This window comes from Phalacrocorax carbo, chromosome 5 (assembly GCF_963921805.1).
Source record: "Phalacrocorax carbo chromosome 5, bPhaCar2.1, whole genome shotgun sequence".
In the NCBI taxonomy this organism is placed as follows: Eukaryota; Metazoa; Chordata; class Aves; order Suliformes; family Phalacrocoracidae; genus Phalacrocorax; species Phalacrocorax carbo.
In genome coordinates, this window is record NC_087517.1 from 59695522 (window position 1) to 59715471 (window position 19950).

Consider the following 19950-nt stretch of genomic DNA (forward strand, 5'->3'; position numbering starts at 1 on the left):
ACACAAGCAACAAAATTCCAGCCTGAGTGGAACTGGAGAACAGTTTTCTGAATCTCTTTAGGTGTGAATGAGACAATCTGAGAGAAGAGGAACTTGATACCTGTGGAATAGAGGTGATACTAGTAGAAGAGTAAGAGAAATGGAAGTAGGGAAAAGAATAGAGAAACAGCTAATTTCTAACCTCTAAAACATGGAAAAGAGAGGCAGAAGGCAAATTGTAATATGTCACAAAAAAGTCCAAAATCACCTGGCATCCACTAGTGTTGCCTGCATCCTTAAGCCCAATTGCAGTTCTGACACCATCATGAGAAGTGTTGGCTGTGGCCTTTCCTCATGGCCTTGTTTCTGCTGCCTGCTGTCACTGCTTACACGGCAGAGAGTGCCCTCCATCAGGTGGCAGGGAGAGAGGAATGACATTGCCGCAGTATTTTGCAAAAAGAGGAATTACTTAACTGAGTGGGAAGGCTGTATCTAGTGCTTTCCTCTGTTGCACATTTTTCTGCTGAAATTCTGTTGACGGACATCTGAAATTAGTGGGTTTTAGAGCTGTGCTGAACCACAGTCTTTCTGCAGTAGTATAGATTTAATGGCAGTGGTGGACTGCGTATCAACACAGTCCAGACTCTTGGAGCCATGAAACATGTCTGGGATATCGAAAGAAAAAAAAGAAAACGAACAGACAAACAGCAACACAGGCAACCTCTAAGTATACTATTAGCAGTACACTATAACTCACTGTCTAGTGGAATATATAACCACTGTGCAATTTTTAAATTTCTGTGAATCAAAAATATCATAGAATCATAGAATGGTTTGGGTTGGAAGGGACGTTTGAAGATCATCTTATCAACCCCCCTGCCACAGGCAGGGACATCTTTCACTAGATCAGGTTGTTCAAAGCATATGAACGTTCATAACCTAGTATCCTACATTGTAGAAAACACAGCAGTACTATAGCTATTTCATTTAAGACTATGTTTTTCAAGTTGCTTGATCTAAAAAGAAACTTTCTTTGCCATAATAACCCCCTTCACATATAAAAATAAGTTATCCAAATCATTTATTCAGGAAAATATTTGATAAATTGCTAGTGTTCTTTTACAACAACTAATTATTTCTGTAACATTAAAATTATATGAGCTCTTTTTACTGTGAGAGTTTTCATGAGAATAAATTGTCTAGACAAACATATCTACCATACTTTATTTTTTTTTATGAATTACTGTAAAAGTCCCATACCACATGAGATCCACACTTAAATATAAACATAAGATCTTAAATATAACTCTTGAGTTCAAGGGTTTTTTTTCTTCTTTCCCCTGTCAAATATCTGATGCAGAAGAATGATACAGGTTTTAATAAATAAAACAGTAAATTATGATATGATGAAGATGTCTAAGAAAGTTGTTCATTGCTGTATATATATAAACATCAGCATCTTTGTACCCTTCCTTGGGTATGTGAATGACAGTGGGTTGATCTTTTAATTTTTTACTCACTTGTAAACAGACTTGTTTCTTCTGTTTGTAAACAGACTTTTTAAAACATCATGCAACTACTTAATGGAAATAAGCTAATGTACATGAGGAGGAACTACAGTATAATAATTTTATTTTAGACTTTAAGTCAGATAAAAAACCGCTTTTCATTATATATTGGTCTGAATTCCGTGCAAACAGTTAACACATTGCGTGTTGTTAATAGCATATTCCTAATTACTTTTTTATTAAAGATGAAAAATGAGCTGTAATATGGATTCTTTATTCATTTCAAGTAAGTAAGATACCATGTTCTTCTGCAAGGGCATTTATAGCTAAAGATGTCATTATTAAAAAAACAATAGAGAAAACATTCATTCATAAGTGTTTACAATCACCCATGTTTAAAAGCATTGCTAAGTTCTGTGTGCTTTGTTTTATATTCCTATCAAGAAGTGTATATTCTTCCCCTCAAACTTCTGCTTCGAGACATTTTACGGTGGCCTCAGGCTTGGTTTTAGACTCTTCTGCTGTTTTTCCATTATTCTTTGTTTCCTTCTCAGGTGTTTTGTCATTTGACTTAGCCTCTTTGAGAGCAGTAGTTTCAACCATTTCTTTTTGCTGATTCTTTTTTGAAAATGGGAAGTTTTTTTTGTACCTTTAAATAGGAAAAAAACGATAGTAAAACAGAAACACTGACAGAGTTTAGTAGCATCACTCAAGAAATAAAGTGAAAAATATCTAGAATTAACTTTCTTTGCCATACTCAAGCAAAAATCTCACAGAGCATAGTGGCATGCTACATCATTGTGCTTTTTCAGTGTGCTTTTTTGGTTTTTTTGGGTTTTTTTGTAAACAGTCAATGTATATTCAGGGTTTGTGGTACATGTGGTGGTGCAGCCCCCCGGGCCGCTCTGAGATCCCACAATGAGCCCTATTGTGTTGTTATCTTGGTCATAACAACTTGGGCACCAGGCAATCTCTGTTCACACCTGGGCCATCTGCTCCCTGACTTGTGTACCAGAATTGTGGCCAGAATGTAAAATATTGACCAAAGCCAATCATCTTGATCCTATAAATAGCAATCCAAGAGGAAGACCCTTTGAGCTCTCCAGGAACACAGCAGGCTGTGTGAACCTGTATCTCCCCCTGGGCTGGGACACCTCTCAGGGTAGATTTCGCAAGGATTGAAGGATCATCTGTTGATGATTTCGTGAGGACTCAAAGGCCTGATTTTGTGAGGTTTTGCTAGCCGTGCACTGATGAATGTCAGCACACAAAAGTAAGTCATTTATGAAACTCATGAAAAGGGAAATTTTATTCACAGGTTAACCTTGGGGTGTGAGTGTGCAATTTGACTATATTATCCCTATTCACATTAACTGTTGACCAAATCTGAGACTAAGATTGGACCTAGCTGCACCTAGACTTCTCTCTGCAATAAGTTTAAAAGCAAGGGGGTCTGTTCTGAACCTCCTCCTTATCCCCTGCATCCACAATCCCTCTGAATCATTCGAACTCGAGTATACTTCAATTTTGCTTTGTGCACTTTTATGTAAGTAATAGAGTGAACCTTACCATGAATCTTTAGCTAAGTCGCTGTGTTGATTGTAAAAAATTTTAAATTGGCTGATGCTCTTAAGAATTATACAGCCTAATACTGTGATCTATCTAAAAATATTAATATTAATATTAATAAATCTTACATTGCTAACTAAAGCTGTGTAACAAATCATATTCCCAATAATCTGGTGCAGTCAGCAGGATACACAAGGTTGTATTTGTGACAATTTGATGTAGTTGGCCATATCCACAAACCTGCATTTGTGACATACATAACAATAAAGCTATCTGGGCTACAGTGTGAAAAATGTGCACAACTTTTTGATATGATTTAATGATGCACTGTGCTGAAGATCTTTACACATGACAAATGAGCTCAATGATTTTTTTTCTGAACACATCATAGTCCAAGAATAATAACTTTTACCTTTAGTCTGACATAGAAAGAAACAAGGATAAAACTGCATAAAGAGGCTTATATACAAACAGATGCACACTTCAGTGTTGCTATTTTGGCACACTTGGAAATATTTCACACTAGGCATGGTTGCCTAATCAAAAATAAGCAATATTTGTCTTTGGTTCCTTTTCTAAAGCGGGGAATGGCAACAGCAACAACAAACTTTATCTGCATAACAACAGTGTTTAAGATTTTGTTCTTTGTGCAACACTGTTATGTGATTATCATTACTTTTCTGCTCCTTAGCTATATATTTAAAATATTCACTGGTTATACTCTAGGAGTTAACTCAGTCTAAGAGAAAAAAAACTTACTTTTTGACGTAGCAGACTGCTAGAACAACTGAAATAATGAAGAAGATGACAGCCAGTACAAGAAGTGCAGTGGGGATACCTAGAGATAAACGTGAGGTAAGCATAGAGTTTTTATATGTACTGAATTCTGACTTTCTAAAGGCTTATGAGCATAAATCCAGATTCTTCTAAAAACAGCCTAGTATAAGAGGTACATACACATCAACTCAAGAATAGAGGCATTAGGAATGTCAAATGGTTAGTTACTCCTGCTCATTTTTTCAACAGAGACTGAAACAGGTATCTAGGCAATCCCTGATAGATTTTGTCTAATCTGCTGATTGGAGGGTTTTTACAACCTGCCCAGAGAACACAGTTTTGTGATTAACTATCCTTACAGTTAGAATGCTTTTCCTCATATTTCGCCTATTTCTCAGTTGCCGTATATTAGGATTACTTATTCACACCTCATGTCTCGAGAACACCTCTGTGTTTGGAGAACAACAATTCTCCTTAAAACATTTTTGGCTTCTTTTGTTTTTTTCAGAGCCTGCTGAGTTTTCCATTACTCTGAACACATGGTGTTTGCTAAGACTTTCTCAGAAATTTATTTACCCCAGATCATGCTAACCGGAATGAACTTCCACCATTTAATATTAAAATATTATAAAAAAGTATAAAATAAGATCTTACATCTACTTAGAAATTATTTAAAAATCCTCTGCCTTATAAGCTTTGCTTTTGCAAAACCATAACACTCCTATTCTGCCTCCAGGTTCAGTTGTATCAAAATGGATGCTGGAGTAGCAAACAAAAAATAGCAGTAATCAGTTTTACTACTAACATGTAAGTAACTAGCTCTTCTGATTAAATAGCTGCCATATATTGCCTTTACCTCCAAAGACAATGGCATCATTCTTAAAGGCAGAATGGGAAATATAGTTAGGAGAGTCAGTTGGTGAGTATTCCTCTGGTGTTTTTGTAGTCGCCTCTGTTGGTAATATAGTTTCAGTTACACATATTACACGAAATTTTATATTTTTCAGGGATTGTTCTGACTCGGTCACATTGGGCACTGCTGTGATGTTCTCAGTCGAATCAGAGCCTGAATATGCAGTTAAGTCCGTTGGTGTGCTTGAAGAAGGTAGCATTGTTGTAGTTGGATCTGGTTTACACGAATTAATCTGAACATCTGCAGCAGGGAAAGGAAATACATAAAAGTTCTGTTGAATGTCAGTTTTGTGCTTACTGTACACACATTTATGGAAATTATTCCTCAGTTGTTCTCTTCTGGAAATTATCATTTGTTTATTCACAGAAGCCTTACCCAAATCAAGCATGCCTATTTCAAACATGTGGCTACAACCTAGATTACACACCTTTTATCATTACTTACATAAACACTTTTTTGAGCAAGTGTGGTGCTCATAATTACATACCAATGACTAGATTCCTCCTGAAAAGTACTTAGAATAATAATGCATATAAAAACCAATATTAACTCCTGTAGAGCAGGAGACTTACCTGCAGATCCAAGATTCAAAAATATTTCTATAATATTATGTATATGTGCAAAACATATGCATGCAGTGTTGATGCTTGGAACACTACTTCGATTTCCAGGAAACAAAAGTAGCCCATAAAACTTTCAGGTAAACCAGGCACCAGTGTGAGATAAAAAAGTGACATAATTCTAATGGGGGCTAGAAAGAAACAAACTTCAGGCACACTCAGAAATCAAGTAATTTAAATGATGTGAATGTTGCCTATATTAAAATGTGGATGCAAGTGGACTTTTGTATGTAAATAGAAAAGCTGAGTTTTGAATCAGGCTCAGTGTGAAAATTTGAAAATTCTTATTTTCTAGTGAAGTTCTATATCCTGTAAAGCTATAAAAATTTCACTAAAGTAACAAATAGATTACAACATAAATAACAGGGAAACGACGTATGTACTGTTCTCCAAATGAATCCCCATGGGAAGTCTGATGACGCAGTTACATTCGCAGAATAAAAAGCTAAATGGCAGGGCCTTTTTACTTCTTCCGCCACAGTTTTCAAGTGATTTTGGCATTTCTTTGGCATGAAGAAAATTGACAGAATGAGCTTCTGCTAGATATTTTGGGTAAGAAATGCCTACAACAGGCAACAATTTGGCAATTAAGATAAAGAAATGCAGTATCATCCCGATGTTAAATACGCATGACTCTAAATTATATTCTAACCATTCGGCAAACTTAACTTTCTTCACATACTGTAACAGTATAATTTTTTAAATTAAAGCTAAATAAAGCAGGTAATTATGAATTACTTGCTACCTCCTTAACATTACCCAACCTACTGAACATTTCTGATGCAGAATGACACATATTTAATGCACTAAAACACCATGTTGTGTAGGAACAGAAGAAATAACTGTACCAATAGAAGCAGCTTCTTTTAGAGCGTGTTGCCCAAGTACTAATTCAGCCACGCATTCATTAATAAAAGCTATGGACTGTAGAGAGAAAATAAGTTAGCCCAATCATGTAATTTTTAACTTTATAGGTTAGGTGATAAGTCAATTTTTAATGGTCCTTTCTTATCACCAGTCAGATACTTTGTACACCGACTACTTATATTACCTACCCTCCTTCACTAAAATGGCCCAGGATCATCAACAGAGTCCCACTGGTGAAGGCATGGCCTTCTTCCTAACAGCTTTATCTTCAGTCTCTTCGTAAGCTCCAATGTTCACAGTCACCAGACATGGTCTTAGGTCTTTATATCTTTTCATGGGCATATCTTGCATATGCATCTTTCTCCTCTTCTTTCCAACCCTGTTCACACATCTTTCCTGAAAAATTTCAGGATTTTGTACATAATCTCTTGGTTTTGCTATCTAAAACTCATTAGCAAGGTCTAGGGACTGATGAGAAATAATTTATTGATCCTGTGTATGGTCTAATTGTTCCGATAGTTGTTATATAACCATAGATACGTGACACTAGCAGGAACACAATGCCTCTAGTTAAATACTTATTTTTAGTTAATACTACAGAAGTCATTAAGAAACAATACTGATCTGTTGTGCTGAGATTTAACTTATATCAAGGCCCAGGTTCCATTGTTGTATCGTCCATCTGAGAATAGACAGTCAAGAATGAGAGGAAGGACAGGTCTTTTTACACATAGTATGATGCACATTAAAGGAAGGTGTTTGATTTTACTGATAGTAGGTTGGGAATCTAGTTAATTTTATGGTCTCTAAGCTGTTTAAGCTTATATTTTAATTTAGTTTAATAGATACATTTCCTTTTGTAAAACATTCAACTTTTCCTGAAGTAACTCTCTCTTGGTCTTCTTACAAGAAAACACTCACCACCACAGACACCCTGGTCAAAGACTGAATTCACTGTCTTTCAAATTAATGTGCCTAAATAATCCAAGCATATTAAGAGCAATGTGTTGACATTACAGAATGGTAAAAGCAACTCTTCTTCATGAGCTTTCATGGCAGCACCAAATTATTAATTCGATTAACTGAATTGATCTTTTGGATTTCTTGGAAGCTTTTTTCCCCTACAGAGCTAAGTACAGCTTGACAACATTTAAGACTGGGCGGGGAAAGGGCCAACACATTATAAGAACTTGCTGACATGTCACAATTTTTTCATGCAGATACTAAAAAAAATAATACCCAAACCAAACCACAAAAAATGTAGTTGTCATGCTTACATACCTGAGGAATTGAAGCAGTAAACCTTAAATGTTTTAAAGGTTTCAGCATGCCACAGCACTAGTCCAGTGTTGCCCTTACCACATTTGTTGTTGGATGTTATCCGAGGAATGACAACAAATCCCTCTTCCACCCATCCATAGCTACAATAAAAATCATCAGTCCTTTTAATATTAGATTTATCACCAGCCTCAGAAGTGTGTAAAGGAGTTCACTAAAGGTAACGAGACAATAACTGATGTTATCTACCTGCATGTTTCAAAGCCATGTTTCAAAGCTGTTTCAACTTGTTCTTTACTTGCCAATTGTAGATTCAGTTGATTACATGCATTATGTGCTTCTGAGAAATTCACTTTCTCCTCAAGATAAATTCCTATGCCTGTGATCCTGCAAGGTGAAAGAATGGAACCTGTAATTTAGACATAAATATTCAAGGTTAGTATTTAAATATTAACATTTATTCCTCATGAAGAATTTAAGATCATGTTCAATGGAATGGAACGTTGTTAAAAGTTTCTGGCTTGAGGAAGTATAAAACTAATTTCTAGCAAAAAGGACAAACTTTAAAAACGGAACATATTTTCTTAACACAATAGCCTAGAATTTCAAGAGGTTTGGCTGTTATTAGACTAAATGCATATACAGTTGGAATTTGAGTCATTACCTGGAGTCAGTTTCTTACTAAAGACACTCCTATTTGTCATACTTATTCACGCAAAATGGGAAGAGTAATCAGACAGGGATTTTTTCCCCCTTTTTTTAAAATTAAAATGATAAAACTCACAGTTGCACTGAGGCACTGATTCTGTCAGTATACCACTCTTACCAATATGAGTTCTGTCAAAGATATTATACGTAAATTTTCATGGAATTAATATACCAGTAAGAAAATATGTCTCTAAAGATTTTATAATTCCTTATGTTCCTTATTCCTCCTAAACTCTTTTTTTTTTTTTCTAGTTTGGTATGAGACTTCCAACCACTCTCAACTGTTCAATTTACTGGGTGCTTGGCAGGCAGCAGGAAAAGAGGGGATAGGCCAGGCAATTTATGACACTTTTCCCCATTCCTACTGCACAGGCAGTTCATCCAGCTTTTTTAGATAGCCACAGTTGGCACACTATTCATGACACCTGCACCAGGAAATGCATAGCTTAGGTCTGATTACACCTGCTTTACTTTTGAAGCCTATGTTAAGGACATAGGACAGAATTCGGGATTTGGCACAGACAGGGAGAAAGGATAGTATTCTTTTGCCTCCCTATTTCACCAAAAGCATGTTCTCAAAAAAAGATTTTTTTCTTTTTGAATTACATAGAGTAATTGCCATATTAAATGAAACATTTCAACATTTCAGATAACCAACAGCCACAGGTGTTACTTCCTTGCTCAATATGCTTTTTGGACTGTGTCCTCACCAGGTATGTACACTAATGAATACTTCATAAAATCTATGCATCAGAATACAGGCAATCCACAAACTCTCAAGGCAGGATGAAGTCATGCCTGCAGATCCACATGTGATTTCTTAGCAGCAGAGGTTAAATTGAATTTTATGAATGAAAAGACGGAACTAGCAGCCAAGCCACTCCCATGATGAGAAGGGGATAAAAAAATGACTAAGCTTGTGTGGAAAGCTAAAAGAAAAGCAGGCTTTTCACTGCTGCTCTCGCTGGGTGTAGTGGGGTTGGAAATGGCTTCTGGTAGAAGATGCATCTCTGCTATCCTTACAACTAAATGTAAGGACTAAATGTTTGGTAGAGCAATCACTGAATTAGATGGATTTATTTCAGCAGCAATGGAGGCTGTGGCCTCCCATTAACACTTCCTGGTATGGTGTAGACCCAGTCACATGGCAGGTGAGCCACTGAACACTCGAGCAGTCCCCATAGCCGAATCATGGCTGCATCCAGCCCTGACTTGAACAAAAGACAAGCCTAAACATATTGCGTGAGGATGCAGAGAAGCCTTGTTGCTCAGTGAAGATGTGTGTGTAGGTATCAAGTACTTCAAGTTGATCCAAGTAGTCCCAGCGTGAAGATGATTCATACTGCCAGATTTCTTCCTTTCGGCCAGCCTGTCTTCATGAATGTCCTCTTTTATGTCTTCATTTTGGCCAAAGCACTTCTGTGTCAGAGGTCAAACAGTGGAACAGGCTTTCTAGAGAGGTGGTCAATGCCCAAGCCTTTCAGTGTTTAAGAGGCATTTGGACAATGTCCTTAACAACATGCTTTAATTTGGTCAGCCCTGAACTGGTCAGGCAGTTGGGCTAAATGACTGCTGTAGGTGCCTTCCAGTTGAAGTAGTCTATTCTATTCTAGGTGTTCCAGTGTTAAGTTTTCTTGATTCCCTTTTGCTAGCAGGCAACCCTCCCAGTTGTCTTGAGAATAATTTCTGGTTTCCTGACTAACACCCTATCTCAGCTGCTGAGGCATATCCCACAATTGTTCTTAGTTTTCAAGACCCCACTCCTCGTTTAGGGTTTATGCCTAATTCCTTTCTCCCCCTGCTACTTTTTATGCTCAGACTTCACTCTCTTATTGCTTACTTAGCCAATTATTTTCCTATCTCTAGATTTCAGCTAATACAACTTATAAAAAGAGTATTGTTGAGAATGAAAGTTTCTCAATGGACAACTTTACAAATTTCAAATAAAGCTGAGCAGCTGACAATGAAATTTCCTGAAATCTTAGAGTTGCCTAGATACTTGTAAACTGTTACAGTCATTATTCATTTAATTACAGGACAAATATTTTTACATGAGAATTGCATGATAGATACATGGCATAATATAAAAATTCAGTACCAGAACATTAAGTCTTAAGTGATAAGAAAAGTGACTGTAGGACATGGACCAAAGCTGTACCTTAGAATTCACTAAGCCTTTTAAAACACAATGGTGAAGTAAAAGAAATGTTTTGGAAAAGTTACCAGCTTCAATATAAATTCGAGATGGTTTTACAGTGTGAGGAAGAAATCCAGAAAGAGCAGTAGCCTCTTCAAATCTTTTCATCACTTCTTAAATCACCTCTGAACTCTCTTCTAAAGATGACTGTGTTTGTACAGGAGACAGAGTAATCCTTTAGAAGCATGTTATCCTTTTTGATCCACAAGCTGCACATAGCTGTACTTTCAGCTTTGCTCTATTAATTAACCTACTAATAATGGGGCATTCTCCTCAGTAGTTGGGTCTTGTGTGAAAAATCTGCTTTACTGAGAAAGGTGGGAAGACCTAGACAGAAGAATCTCACAACAAGACAAAGTTGTCATAGGACAGGAAGAAAATTGTTCAGTTTTTGTAAGCTACGGGTATTGGCTTTATTAAGCATTAGTTCTCTTCTTGTTTTTTTGGGGAAGCTGTTGTTACCTTCTCTGTGCCTTGTGCCAAGCCTTCACTCTGATTTATTAGAGAGAGTTTCCTTTGGCTGCTGATGTCAGGGAGCAGCAAGAATGAGGCTGTTCTACAAGGAAAGAGGAGCCAGGAGTTGAGGGTGACTGCAGCACAGACAGGACAGTGCCCCCACTGACCAGGGCACAGTCCCACAGCACCTAAACAGGACCACAGTGGTGACAGTGGCAGGCTTCACTGGCAGCCCCAGAGAGAGCAAGACAATGAGTCAGATGCATGGTTCATCCAGAAAGTCAATTTGGGAACAGCAGAAGATGGTGCTACCTATAAGACATGCCTGAAGTACATCGTGGAGACAAGGCTACCTCCAACCTAAATCCAGGGTCCATCTGTGAAGCCCAGTCAGTAAGTCACTGCCGGAGGAGACAGGGCATGCTACAACACAGCTCAGAGAAACAGCTGGAGATCAGCCCTGAGCTTAACTGGAGCTCTTATACCAATGAGCAGAGGGTGCATGAGTACCCCAAGGGAGGCTTGGAGGGGAACTTAGGGGGGTCATTACAGCTGGTAGGGATAGTCTTAAGGCTCAAGCTCTTCATTTCCCCAGTGAAAATTATTCAGTGGTTGAGATTGCTGGAGGAAACTACTGTTGTTAGGTACTCCAATCCTGTGGAATTTCAATAGAACTTGAGTTGAGCAACTAATTCATTCAGTTCAGGCTTCCTTCAGAAGCCTTTCAGTAGATTAGAAAATCAGTTGTCTGCCACAATGGTGTATATTCTTTTACATAGGTATAACAAGTGTTTACTCCTTGCAAATTACAGTGACACATCTGGAAACATCTAATGTACATTGAGTATCTGCAGATATCCTAGTAGCTGCTGCAGTTAGAATAGATTGTGTCAAGTTGACAATGGAATTTGAAGATGACATTCAAATTTCACTAGCATATAGAAAAAAACCCTGATTGAAAAAATAGGTTCATGTAATAATGTCTGAGGGAGGCGGGTTATCAAAGAACCATATGATAAAGTTGATGTTGGCAATTCCATATGTTAATTTTTTCAAACAGATAGTTTATACAAAATAGGAACTTTTGCACTATATTAACTGGAGTCAGGCATGACTGCCCTGGAGATGAACTGCGAGATCCCTGCCGCACGTTTCCTTCAATGTTGCAAATCAAGACAGTGTCAGGATATTGCCAGATCAGAGCAAAACACTTTGCATTAAAGATAGTGTTTTATCACAGACACACAGAACTTGTTTCATGCATGTTTTGCTCTCTGAGGATTGTACAAAACTGTTTGCTGTGGTATTTTAAATAATACAAAATAAAATAACATTTCAATAGATCTGAACTTAATCCTAAATGCAATAGCGAATCTTTAAAACAAGCAGTTCTGAAGTATTTAGACAATAACGCTACAGCATTTAGACAGTAATTATGTTAGACTAACAATCAAAGTTGCCCTATATGCTACAGTAGTTTTCATTGCACTGTATTCTCAAACCCCTGTGGTTTCCTACACCAGAAACAGAGTTACACACACTCCCTTCCCCACATTTTTGTTTGCCAATCTATCTACTTTTTCCAAGTACTTTACTGTCCAACTAGGAGACTTTAAAAAGTGGAACTTTACATACCTGTTATAAAGTAATTTTGAGCCATGAATGTCATAACCCAGACGAAAAACATTGCTGAGGTAACTCCAGAATAAGTTGCCATTGTCACCAACTTCAAAAACTGAGAAATTCAAGGTGATTTATCTCCTGTGCTAAGAAAAGTTAAGGTATTGGATACTGTCAGACTGCCTTTGAGATGACTTCTTGAAAGCAACTTCAGCTGTCACTGCACTGCTTCATAGAAAGATTGTCAGAACAAATGTGTTGACTGTCTCACTCAAAGGTGAGATCACTGACTGGAAATCCCTAATCACCCTTTACACTTTCATGTAGGACTTGCTGGAAAATTTAACTACTGCTGACTCAGAAAACACAGCTGAGGAAAGGAGATAAGACTGTCAGACTGCTAAATCAGTAAACTTTGAAAGAAGGTTTTCTTTTGCTATTTTTTCCTGTTTTACTGATTAACAGCTCATTACTCATCTATTCATCTGGTAAACAAAATGAATTCTCTATTGTATCATAGCATGCCAGGCAGGATTTTTCTTTTGGAATTGGAAGGGCACCCATTCCCCACTATCCTATTTTTCTTGATGTAGTACTTTTACCTTCCTTTGCCTTAGAGTTCCAATGAAAAAATAGGTGCCATAACACAGAGATAATACGATACCTAGTTTTGAACAGATTTGGAGATACACTACTGTAAATGGGATTCCTTGTGAGACTGTAGGGACAGAGGTGGGAGCCAGTCCCTTCACTGCTGCCTTTTGTGAAGTTTCAGCAAATAGTGATTGCAACAGACTGATTCAAAACACAGATGATCCTCATCGCTGTAACTTAGAAAACCTTCAGGAAGTCTTAGCAAAAAAATGAGGTTTTTTGCAGAGATTCCAACAAACATAAAGCAGAATGGAGTTCAAGAGATCAGCTAGTTCCCTTTACTGTCAGGAGGATCAGCTGTATTTATGTTATTCCTGACAGATGTTTGTCTAACCTGATCTTAAAGACTTCCAGTGACAAATTCCTAACATTTCCTCAGACGCTCTATTCCAGGGCTTCACTGTCCTTTACTGTTAAAAGGTATTCCCTAGTCTAAACTTACCTATACAATATTGTAAACCTATCACTTCTTTTCCTGTTGCAAATGGACATGGAAAATGGTTTATTCCCTTAAGTTTTGCAACAATCTTATGTATTTAAAGAGTTATGCCTCTGCTCCCACTTTTCAGCTAAGAAACCCCAGCTTGCTCACTGTCTCTAGCTGAGGCCTTGCCAATGCCAAGTACTGATTAATAAATTACTTTACCTGCTTATACAGTTCAGAATGGTATGAGCCTCTTTTTGCAACAGGATGATTTTGTTACCTCATGTTCAGTTTGTGATTCAGTAAACTTTTAGATGTCCTACATCCCCAGGCTGTTTTCCAGGTCCTGTAAACACAAGTGTAACAGTAGCTACCTCTTTAAACTGTGGTTTGCATTGTAGAAAGTTTCCACTTAATATATTAAGATAGTATTAACTTTTTTCTGGGCACAGGTACAGTCTCTTACAGCAGCATATAACATGGTTATGGGTATACTGTAATATAGGCAGGCATCTATAGGCCTGAGCAGAGTGCTGTGTGTTAATGGAATGATGTTTCCATTAGTAATAAGGAAGTGAAAACTGGGTTGTGTTTGGGCCATGGTTTGGAACTGAATGTTGACAAAGCTCCTTCAGATCTTAAGATAAATTTCTTGCTCAAATTTCTATTCACTCCTTTATTGTGTTGCACTTACCTGACTCTACAAAGTGATGGTAATCTGAAATACTCTAATCAGACTTACTCTCACTGAAGTGAGTTCTAAATGGATTCACTTGCATTTACAATGTAGGAGCAGAAACTAATGCTCTGTAGCTCTCATGGGCTAGTAGACTGGGCTGTAAAACACTGAGAACATTACACAAAATCTTAACATTTCCATGCTTACTTTGCATTTCCTAAGTACTTGCTACCATGAAGACAAATAAAAAGCTGGGTTTCTGACATTTTAAAATTGCATGTTAATTGTCCTTCCAAGATTTAACACTTTGTGCCTATTATCCTCACTGTGGCAAAATTCCTTTAGTCAAACTCTGTCTGTGCTATGGATGTTTAGTAGGATTTTTAGCGGCAAGAATGAGATAAACACATTCGTAACATCAACAAAAAAATCAGCTCCTTCACATGGTTTTGTAAGAGCAAACTATGGATTAGGAGAGGGAGAAAAGAATTTTAGAATGATGAAGTGAGACTGAAATAAGGGGGTTTTTTTGGTCAGTTTCTTCCTTTTTATATTTCAGCTGTTCCAAAACTGTGTGGAAGGTCACTTACTTGGACTGTAACAGTATAGAAGATTTTTAACCTGTTTGTGGATCTTAACTTGTCTGGGGACAAAAAAAAGTAGCCTTATCATGAATGTTTAATTACCATTTGACCTAAATACTTCCAGTAACCTATAAGGAAAATTCCTGGCACCTCATGCAGCACATTCTGAAATGCTGATGAGGATTGCTAAACAGAAAACTTCTGACATGGGGGAACAAACTTAACTGCTACAATCGATTCTAAAGGAACCTTGAAGTCTGAACAACAGGAGAGGAAACAAATTAAAAAAAAACTATGTGGAAGATAAAAATATCAGGGTCTTTTCCTGGTAACAGTCATTCCTTTCAAGGTTGTTGCTGTCCCAGAGTTTTTCTCCCTGAGACAGACCATCAGAGATTCAGAAGTTACATTTCTGTCCTTTGTGGAAATTAAGCATTGTCTCCTTCCTGCTGGTATGGCTCAGCTCTCCACAAAGCCCAGGCTTCCCAGACCTCCCAAGCCTACAAGAACACAAAGCAAATAAAGAATCCTAACCTTTCACTCAGCCTCCTTTGGTTACAGATCTCCCTTGTGGCTTTCTGTGTCCAATCTCCTCAGTGACAGGCAGCCTCCATCTGAAGCAGGAGTTAAACACTCTCCAGGATATTTCAGTTTCCTGCCTTATCTTGTTTCTAGGGTATGACAGGGGTGACTTTGCTTACAAACACTTTCTCTATTGAAACAGGAGTTTGCTTGCTTCTTCTACATCATTTTCCTGAAGAACTGAAAGACTAAGAATAAGACCTTTGGTATGTGTAAAATGGCACTACGTTACATGGTATAGATAAGGCAGTATGTATTTCATAAGAACATAGCCATTAATATGCAGGCAGAGCACATGTAAAAAACCAAACCTTTGAGGTAGCAACACTGAGGACTTTGAAACCATTCTTTTATTTCAAAACTCAAGTATGTGATACTATACAGTACAATACCAGCACACTTGTGCAAAATCTTACAATATTACAAATTTAAATATGATACACAAAAATAGTGCCCTTTTAAAATTCCTTTTACTAGAAACATCTGTGCTGTGCAGGAAAAACAATAAACGTGTCTTGTTAAAGCAGAAAAAAATAAATATTGCACTTCAAGAAAACTATTTCAGTGTTAATAGCATAAATACTAGGTCTATTTCTTGTTATCTGATGTGATCTTTGAACACAGAAGAGGTTGGGGTTTTCTTCCAGATAAAGCAAACTAATATCCAACAGATAAAATTACATCTAGAATAATTTTTGAGCTCAATATAATTTCCTATTAAAAAAGGTGTCTTCATTAACTAACTGAAAAATATAAGCAAAAATATTTAATGTGCTGTTAGTCATTGTGGTTCATTATTTTTAGTGGACAGTTTGCTCAAAGTAGTTATAAAAAGAGCAACAATTTTTTTGAAGTAAACTTTATCTCCATCTTTTTGTCCCCATTAAAATCTCTTGCCTCTTTCAGTCCATTCCCCACAACAATAACTTTGTGGCTAAATTATACTTGCCTTAAACATGCAAGTAGTTCGGTTCAAATCAGTACAACTACTTATGGAAATACGCCCTTGTGCACTAAGTCCACTAAAAGCCTGTGTGCTGAATATCAAGAGAGGATGGAGACCTTGTTCACCCACTTACCAAAAAAACCTTAGCACATGCTTAACATTAAGCAGTTCAAGAGTCCTACTGATATCAATAACTTTTTATAGGTACTTAAAGTGTTGGACCCACATCAATGCAGATGTAAATAAGTGCAAATTAATTTGATTATAGGCATTGTTAATTATTTTTCTTCAGTGCAGCCCAACATTTCCACATAATCATGTGCCATCATTTTTGGCATAGAAGATTCTGAATCTCCAGGACTATGTACCTTCAATTTTTATTGCCTTATTAAATTATCAATGCTATTTGTAAAGAATATTAAGTTGAAGATGATGATTTTTATAAAGTATTCAAAGAGCAACTGACAAGTTTCTTCAAACGCTTAAAGTACGTGAAAAGTCACAGTAGTTCTTCATAGTCAGATATTCTAACTGAACCAAACAGATACCAAGTAATTTGCAAGAAACCTTCTTCTGTCTTATTCTTTACCAATTACAATTTTAGACCAAATGGCACTTTCCCATTATCCTTTTTGAACTTTCTTAAGCATACTATCCCTCAACAATATATACTTTAAAATAAAACAAACCTCAACTGCTTATAGACCTTCCCCGCCAGTATTAGCAGCAGGGCAGAGTCCACTTAGTATGATCATCTGTGTACACAGGTTTTAAGACTTTTATTCATTCATTTATTTTTTATTTATTTTTTTTTTAAATAAAGCATTGAAGATTGCTTCCCACATCCAAGACTGCTGTATTTTGGGCTTGGCCAACACATCTAATCTTTCAGACAGCAACTACTTTTTGCCGTAACCAGTAGTGACTCTGAATGGCGTACAAAAATTCATTGCAAAGCATCTCCCTTTGATATATCGGAAGGTCCCAGATTTATTTGATTATATCATCTATGCCACCTAGACCTCATCTTAGGTTTTGTTGTGTACCCCATTTAAAAAAAAAAAGGTGGTCCCATTCTTAAAGTGTATCATAAAACACATTTATGCGTGTACTTAGTATTCCATTTAAATAATCATACAGATAATTCCTCTTATAAAATTACTTTATCAGCAAGGCATTTGGTCTGATAATATAATTCTAACCTTCCATAGAAGAGCTTCTATTTCTACCCGATAATCATGAATATGGAAATGAATTAGACTCTTAAACCCCAGAGTACTTAAATGCCATTAGTACTTCAGCAATCACCAACACATTCAGGAAATGGAAGTAAAACAATAACTTCAAATGCAGGTTTTACATTTTTCTTCAAAATCATAGCAAAGATGTCAACATTCTGTGCAAATTATTCTTTTAAATATCTTGCTGGTTGCTGATTACTGCTACAACCTTATGATTCAATATTACTTTATTTGTATCAGTAATTTACAATAAGAGAACAGACAGGATTATTTATCAGACTGTCATTTTGGCAAGGTACGTTCACAATGTATTCCCCAACCTGATGGTGTGGAGTAACTCACTTGTCTAAGAGATCACATTTAACAACCATAAGGATGACTAAGCACTACCTTTAACTCTAATATGCATACTTGCTCAGGTACCATAAATGCATGGTTGTTCCTTTATTATTCAGTGCGTTGCTCATGTTGAAATCCTGAGTTCCACCAGGAATATTGACGGGCAGCAGAACAGCTGGCCTTCCCTTCAGGTCCCTCTGATTTTTCTTCACAGGAGTTGTATGAATGGTAGATTCCCAACACCACAGCAAAGGTGATTATTGCAGCCACTACAAGCCATACCACATTCCAGTGTTTACACAGTTTGGGGTACAGTATATGTAAATAATTAATGATGACTTCAAGTCTGCTGTAAAATTAAAAGAAAACTGTTATTAATCATATGCAAATTTATTATCTTAAGCTTTTCAGCTTGAGAAGTTTCATAGATGTATGGTACAACAAATACACCAAATACAAATACCCTGTCAAAGAAGAATCAGACTCTTAAGTTCTTTTAAGAAGAGCTGTACGCTCAGATATGGGTGATATTTGCAAGACGGCTAAAAACTGTAAACTTGACTTCTATTTCTCCCACCTGTCAACTGGCAAATCTCAGAGCTTGATATGATGTAAAATTCTGCACTGTTCATAGCTTGCTCAACTAAACTAAACATTAGAACATGTTGTAAACATTTTTTCCTAAGAGTTTCATGACTAGTGAGATGGCTGCCCTTTTGAACATGACTGAAATCTCAGATTAACAGAGGTTTATAACCATAATGGTTATGGAATGGAAATGAATTCTTCTGGGTCAGGTAAGGATTCCTACCTTAGCTTGCAATGGGACATATTACTTGCTTTGGCCAGCATTTAATTCCTCTCTAATGCAAAAGCCTCTTTGCTTTTAAAATGCAGGAAATTGCAGGTATATTGAATTGGGTGGTAGAACCACCAAGATGGTTGCAGATGAATGCAATGAACGTATTACTTTGCTGAATGGCCCAAACTCCAGCATAGTGCTTGCTGTTCTGCTACATCTACACAGCTTCCAGAGAGAGCAGGCACCTGCCTTTCCAAGCCAGAGCAAGTCCAACACAGCTGAGGAGCTCATCTTGATCTGCATTCACCTTGCAGAAGTACTGAAAGACTCACCTGTGCAGACCCTTTGGGAATAACATATGGGACAAATATGGGCATCAGATTCCTGAATTACAACTTTCATGAGACAATGCATACCTGCTGAGAGATGCGTTCTGGCATCAAAAGAACTTTTGTGGAGTATTTTTTACCTCAACTCAAAACCAAACCCCATCAAGATGAAGCATCCTGATATCAATATACAATTTTAGTTGAAATATCAAAATAAAAAGCTTTGCATTTTGCAACTTTGTTATCTTGGAAAATGCCTGTTGGAAAATACTGTTATTTCAAATATGCTTCCATAGACTGAAAGAAAACATGTCAAGATAATAGTATAAAACACTTAGTTGGGTATCACAAATAGAAAAAAGTGGCTCCACTTGTATGGACATATTACACCACTATCTCACCTGCTTTTCAGTTTTTTTATCTCATCTTCATTTTCACTTTCTTCATGTTCATCATGAATTTCTTTTGGTGTCTCTTCATCTTCTTCCTTCAGTTCCTGAAGTTCTTTGATTTTCTTCAAGCCTTCCTGATAGCTTTAACACACAAAACATTTTTCTTAGTCTAGCCTGCTCTATAAGCCTGATCCTATCTAATGAAAAATTAGCATTATGTTTTGTTACATGCAATAAAACACAAGTAGCAGTGTTGCAGCACTCAGACAAGAGTAAAAACTAGCTAAAGACCATGACTATGGCACACAGACAGCCACCCTTCCTTATCAGAAGATTATATTAGCTCTGTTACTAAATTTATCATCTTGAAAAAGAGGTTATAGTCCTCAGCAGAGCAAAACTTTTTTCTGTTGTCAAGGAGCTGGTAAGTATTTCTCTATTATTTGTCAATAATTTTGAACACCATCTAGATATTTTATTTTCCTG

General features: G+C 36.9%; 2 protein-coding genes across 4 annotated transcripts in view; both read right to left on the minus strand.

The window, feature by feature from the left end:
- Nucleotides 1–1189: 1189 nt before the first annotated feature.
- LYVE1 (lymphatic vessel endothelial hyaluronan receptor 1) lies at nt 1190–12815 on the minus strand. Its single transcript, XM_009509223.2, has 6 exons — nt 12508–12815; nt 7761–7920; nt 7515–7654; nt 4690–4986; nt 3816–3894; nt 1190–2136 (listed from the first exon to the last, which is right to left on the minus strand). Exons 1-6 carry the CDS (start codon nt 12587–12589, stop codon nt 1950–1952), a joined length of 945 nt encoding a protein of 314 aa, XP_009507518.1. The 5' UTR covers nt 12590–12815; the 3' UTR covers nt 1190–1949.
- A 2932-nt stretch (nt 12816–15747) lies between these two features.
- Nucleotides 15748–19950, minus strand: part of IRAG1 (inositol 1,4,5-triphosphate receptor associated 1) — a 45519-nt gene continuing 41316 nt past the window's right edge. For 2 of the 3 annotated variants that reach the window (XM_064452711.1, XM_064452709.1), the window contains exons 20-21: nt 19474–19605; nt 15748–18290 (exon numbers count right to left, since the gene is read on the minus strand). In XM_064452711.1, coding sequence (XP_064308781.1) covers nt 18050–18290; nt 19474–19605 — 373 coding nt within the window. In that variant the 3' untranslated portion in view covers nt 15748–18049. The remainder of the gene's footprint in view (nt 18291–19473; nt 19606–19950) is intronic. The other variant, XM_064452712.1, reaches the window with a different exon arrangement.

Excerpts from the sequence above, each read along its gene's own strand:
- LYVE1 (XM_009509223.2), bottom strand. The coding sequence starts at position 12,589 with ATGGCAACTTATTCTGGAGTTACCTCAGCAATGTTTTTCGTCTGGGTT. Across the intron at positions 7,655-7,760 it reads CATGGCTTTGAAACATGCAG|CTATGGATGGGTGGAAGAGG; the intron begins GTAGATAACATC and ends TTTTTATTGTAG. Across the intron at positions 4,987-7,514 it reads TTACTGCTTCAATTCCTCAG|ATGTTCAGATTAATTCGTGT; the intron begins GTATGTAAGCAT and ends TCCCTGCTGCAG.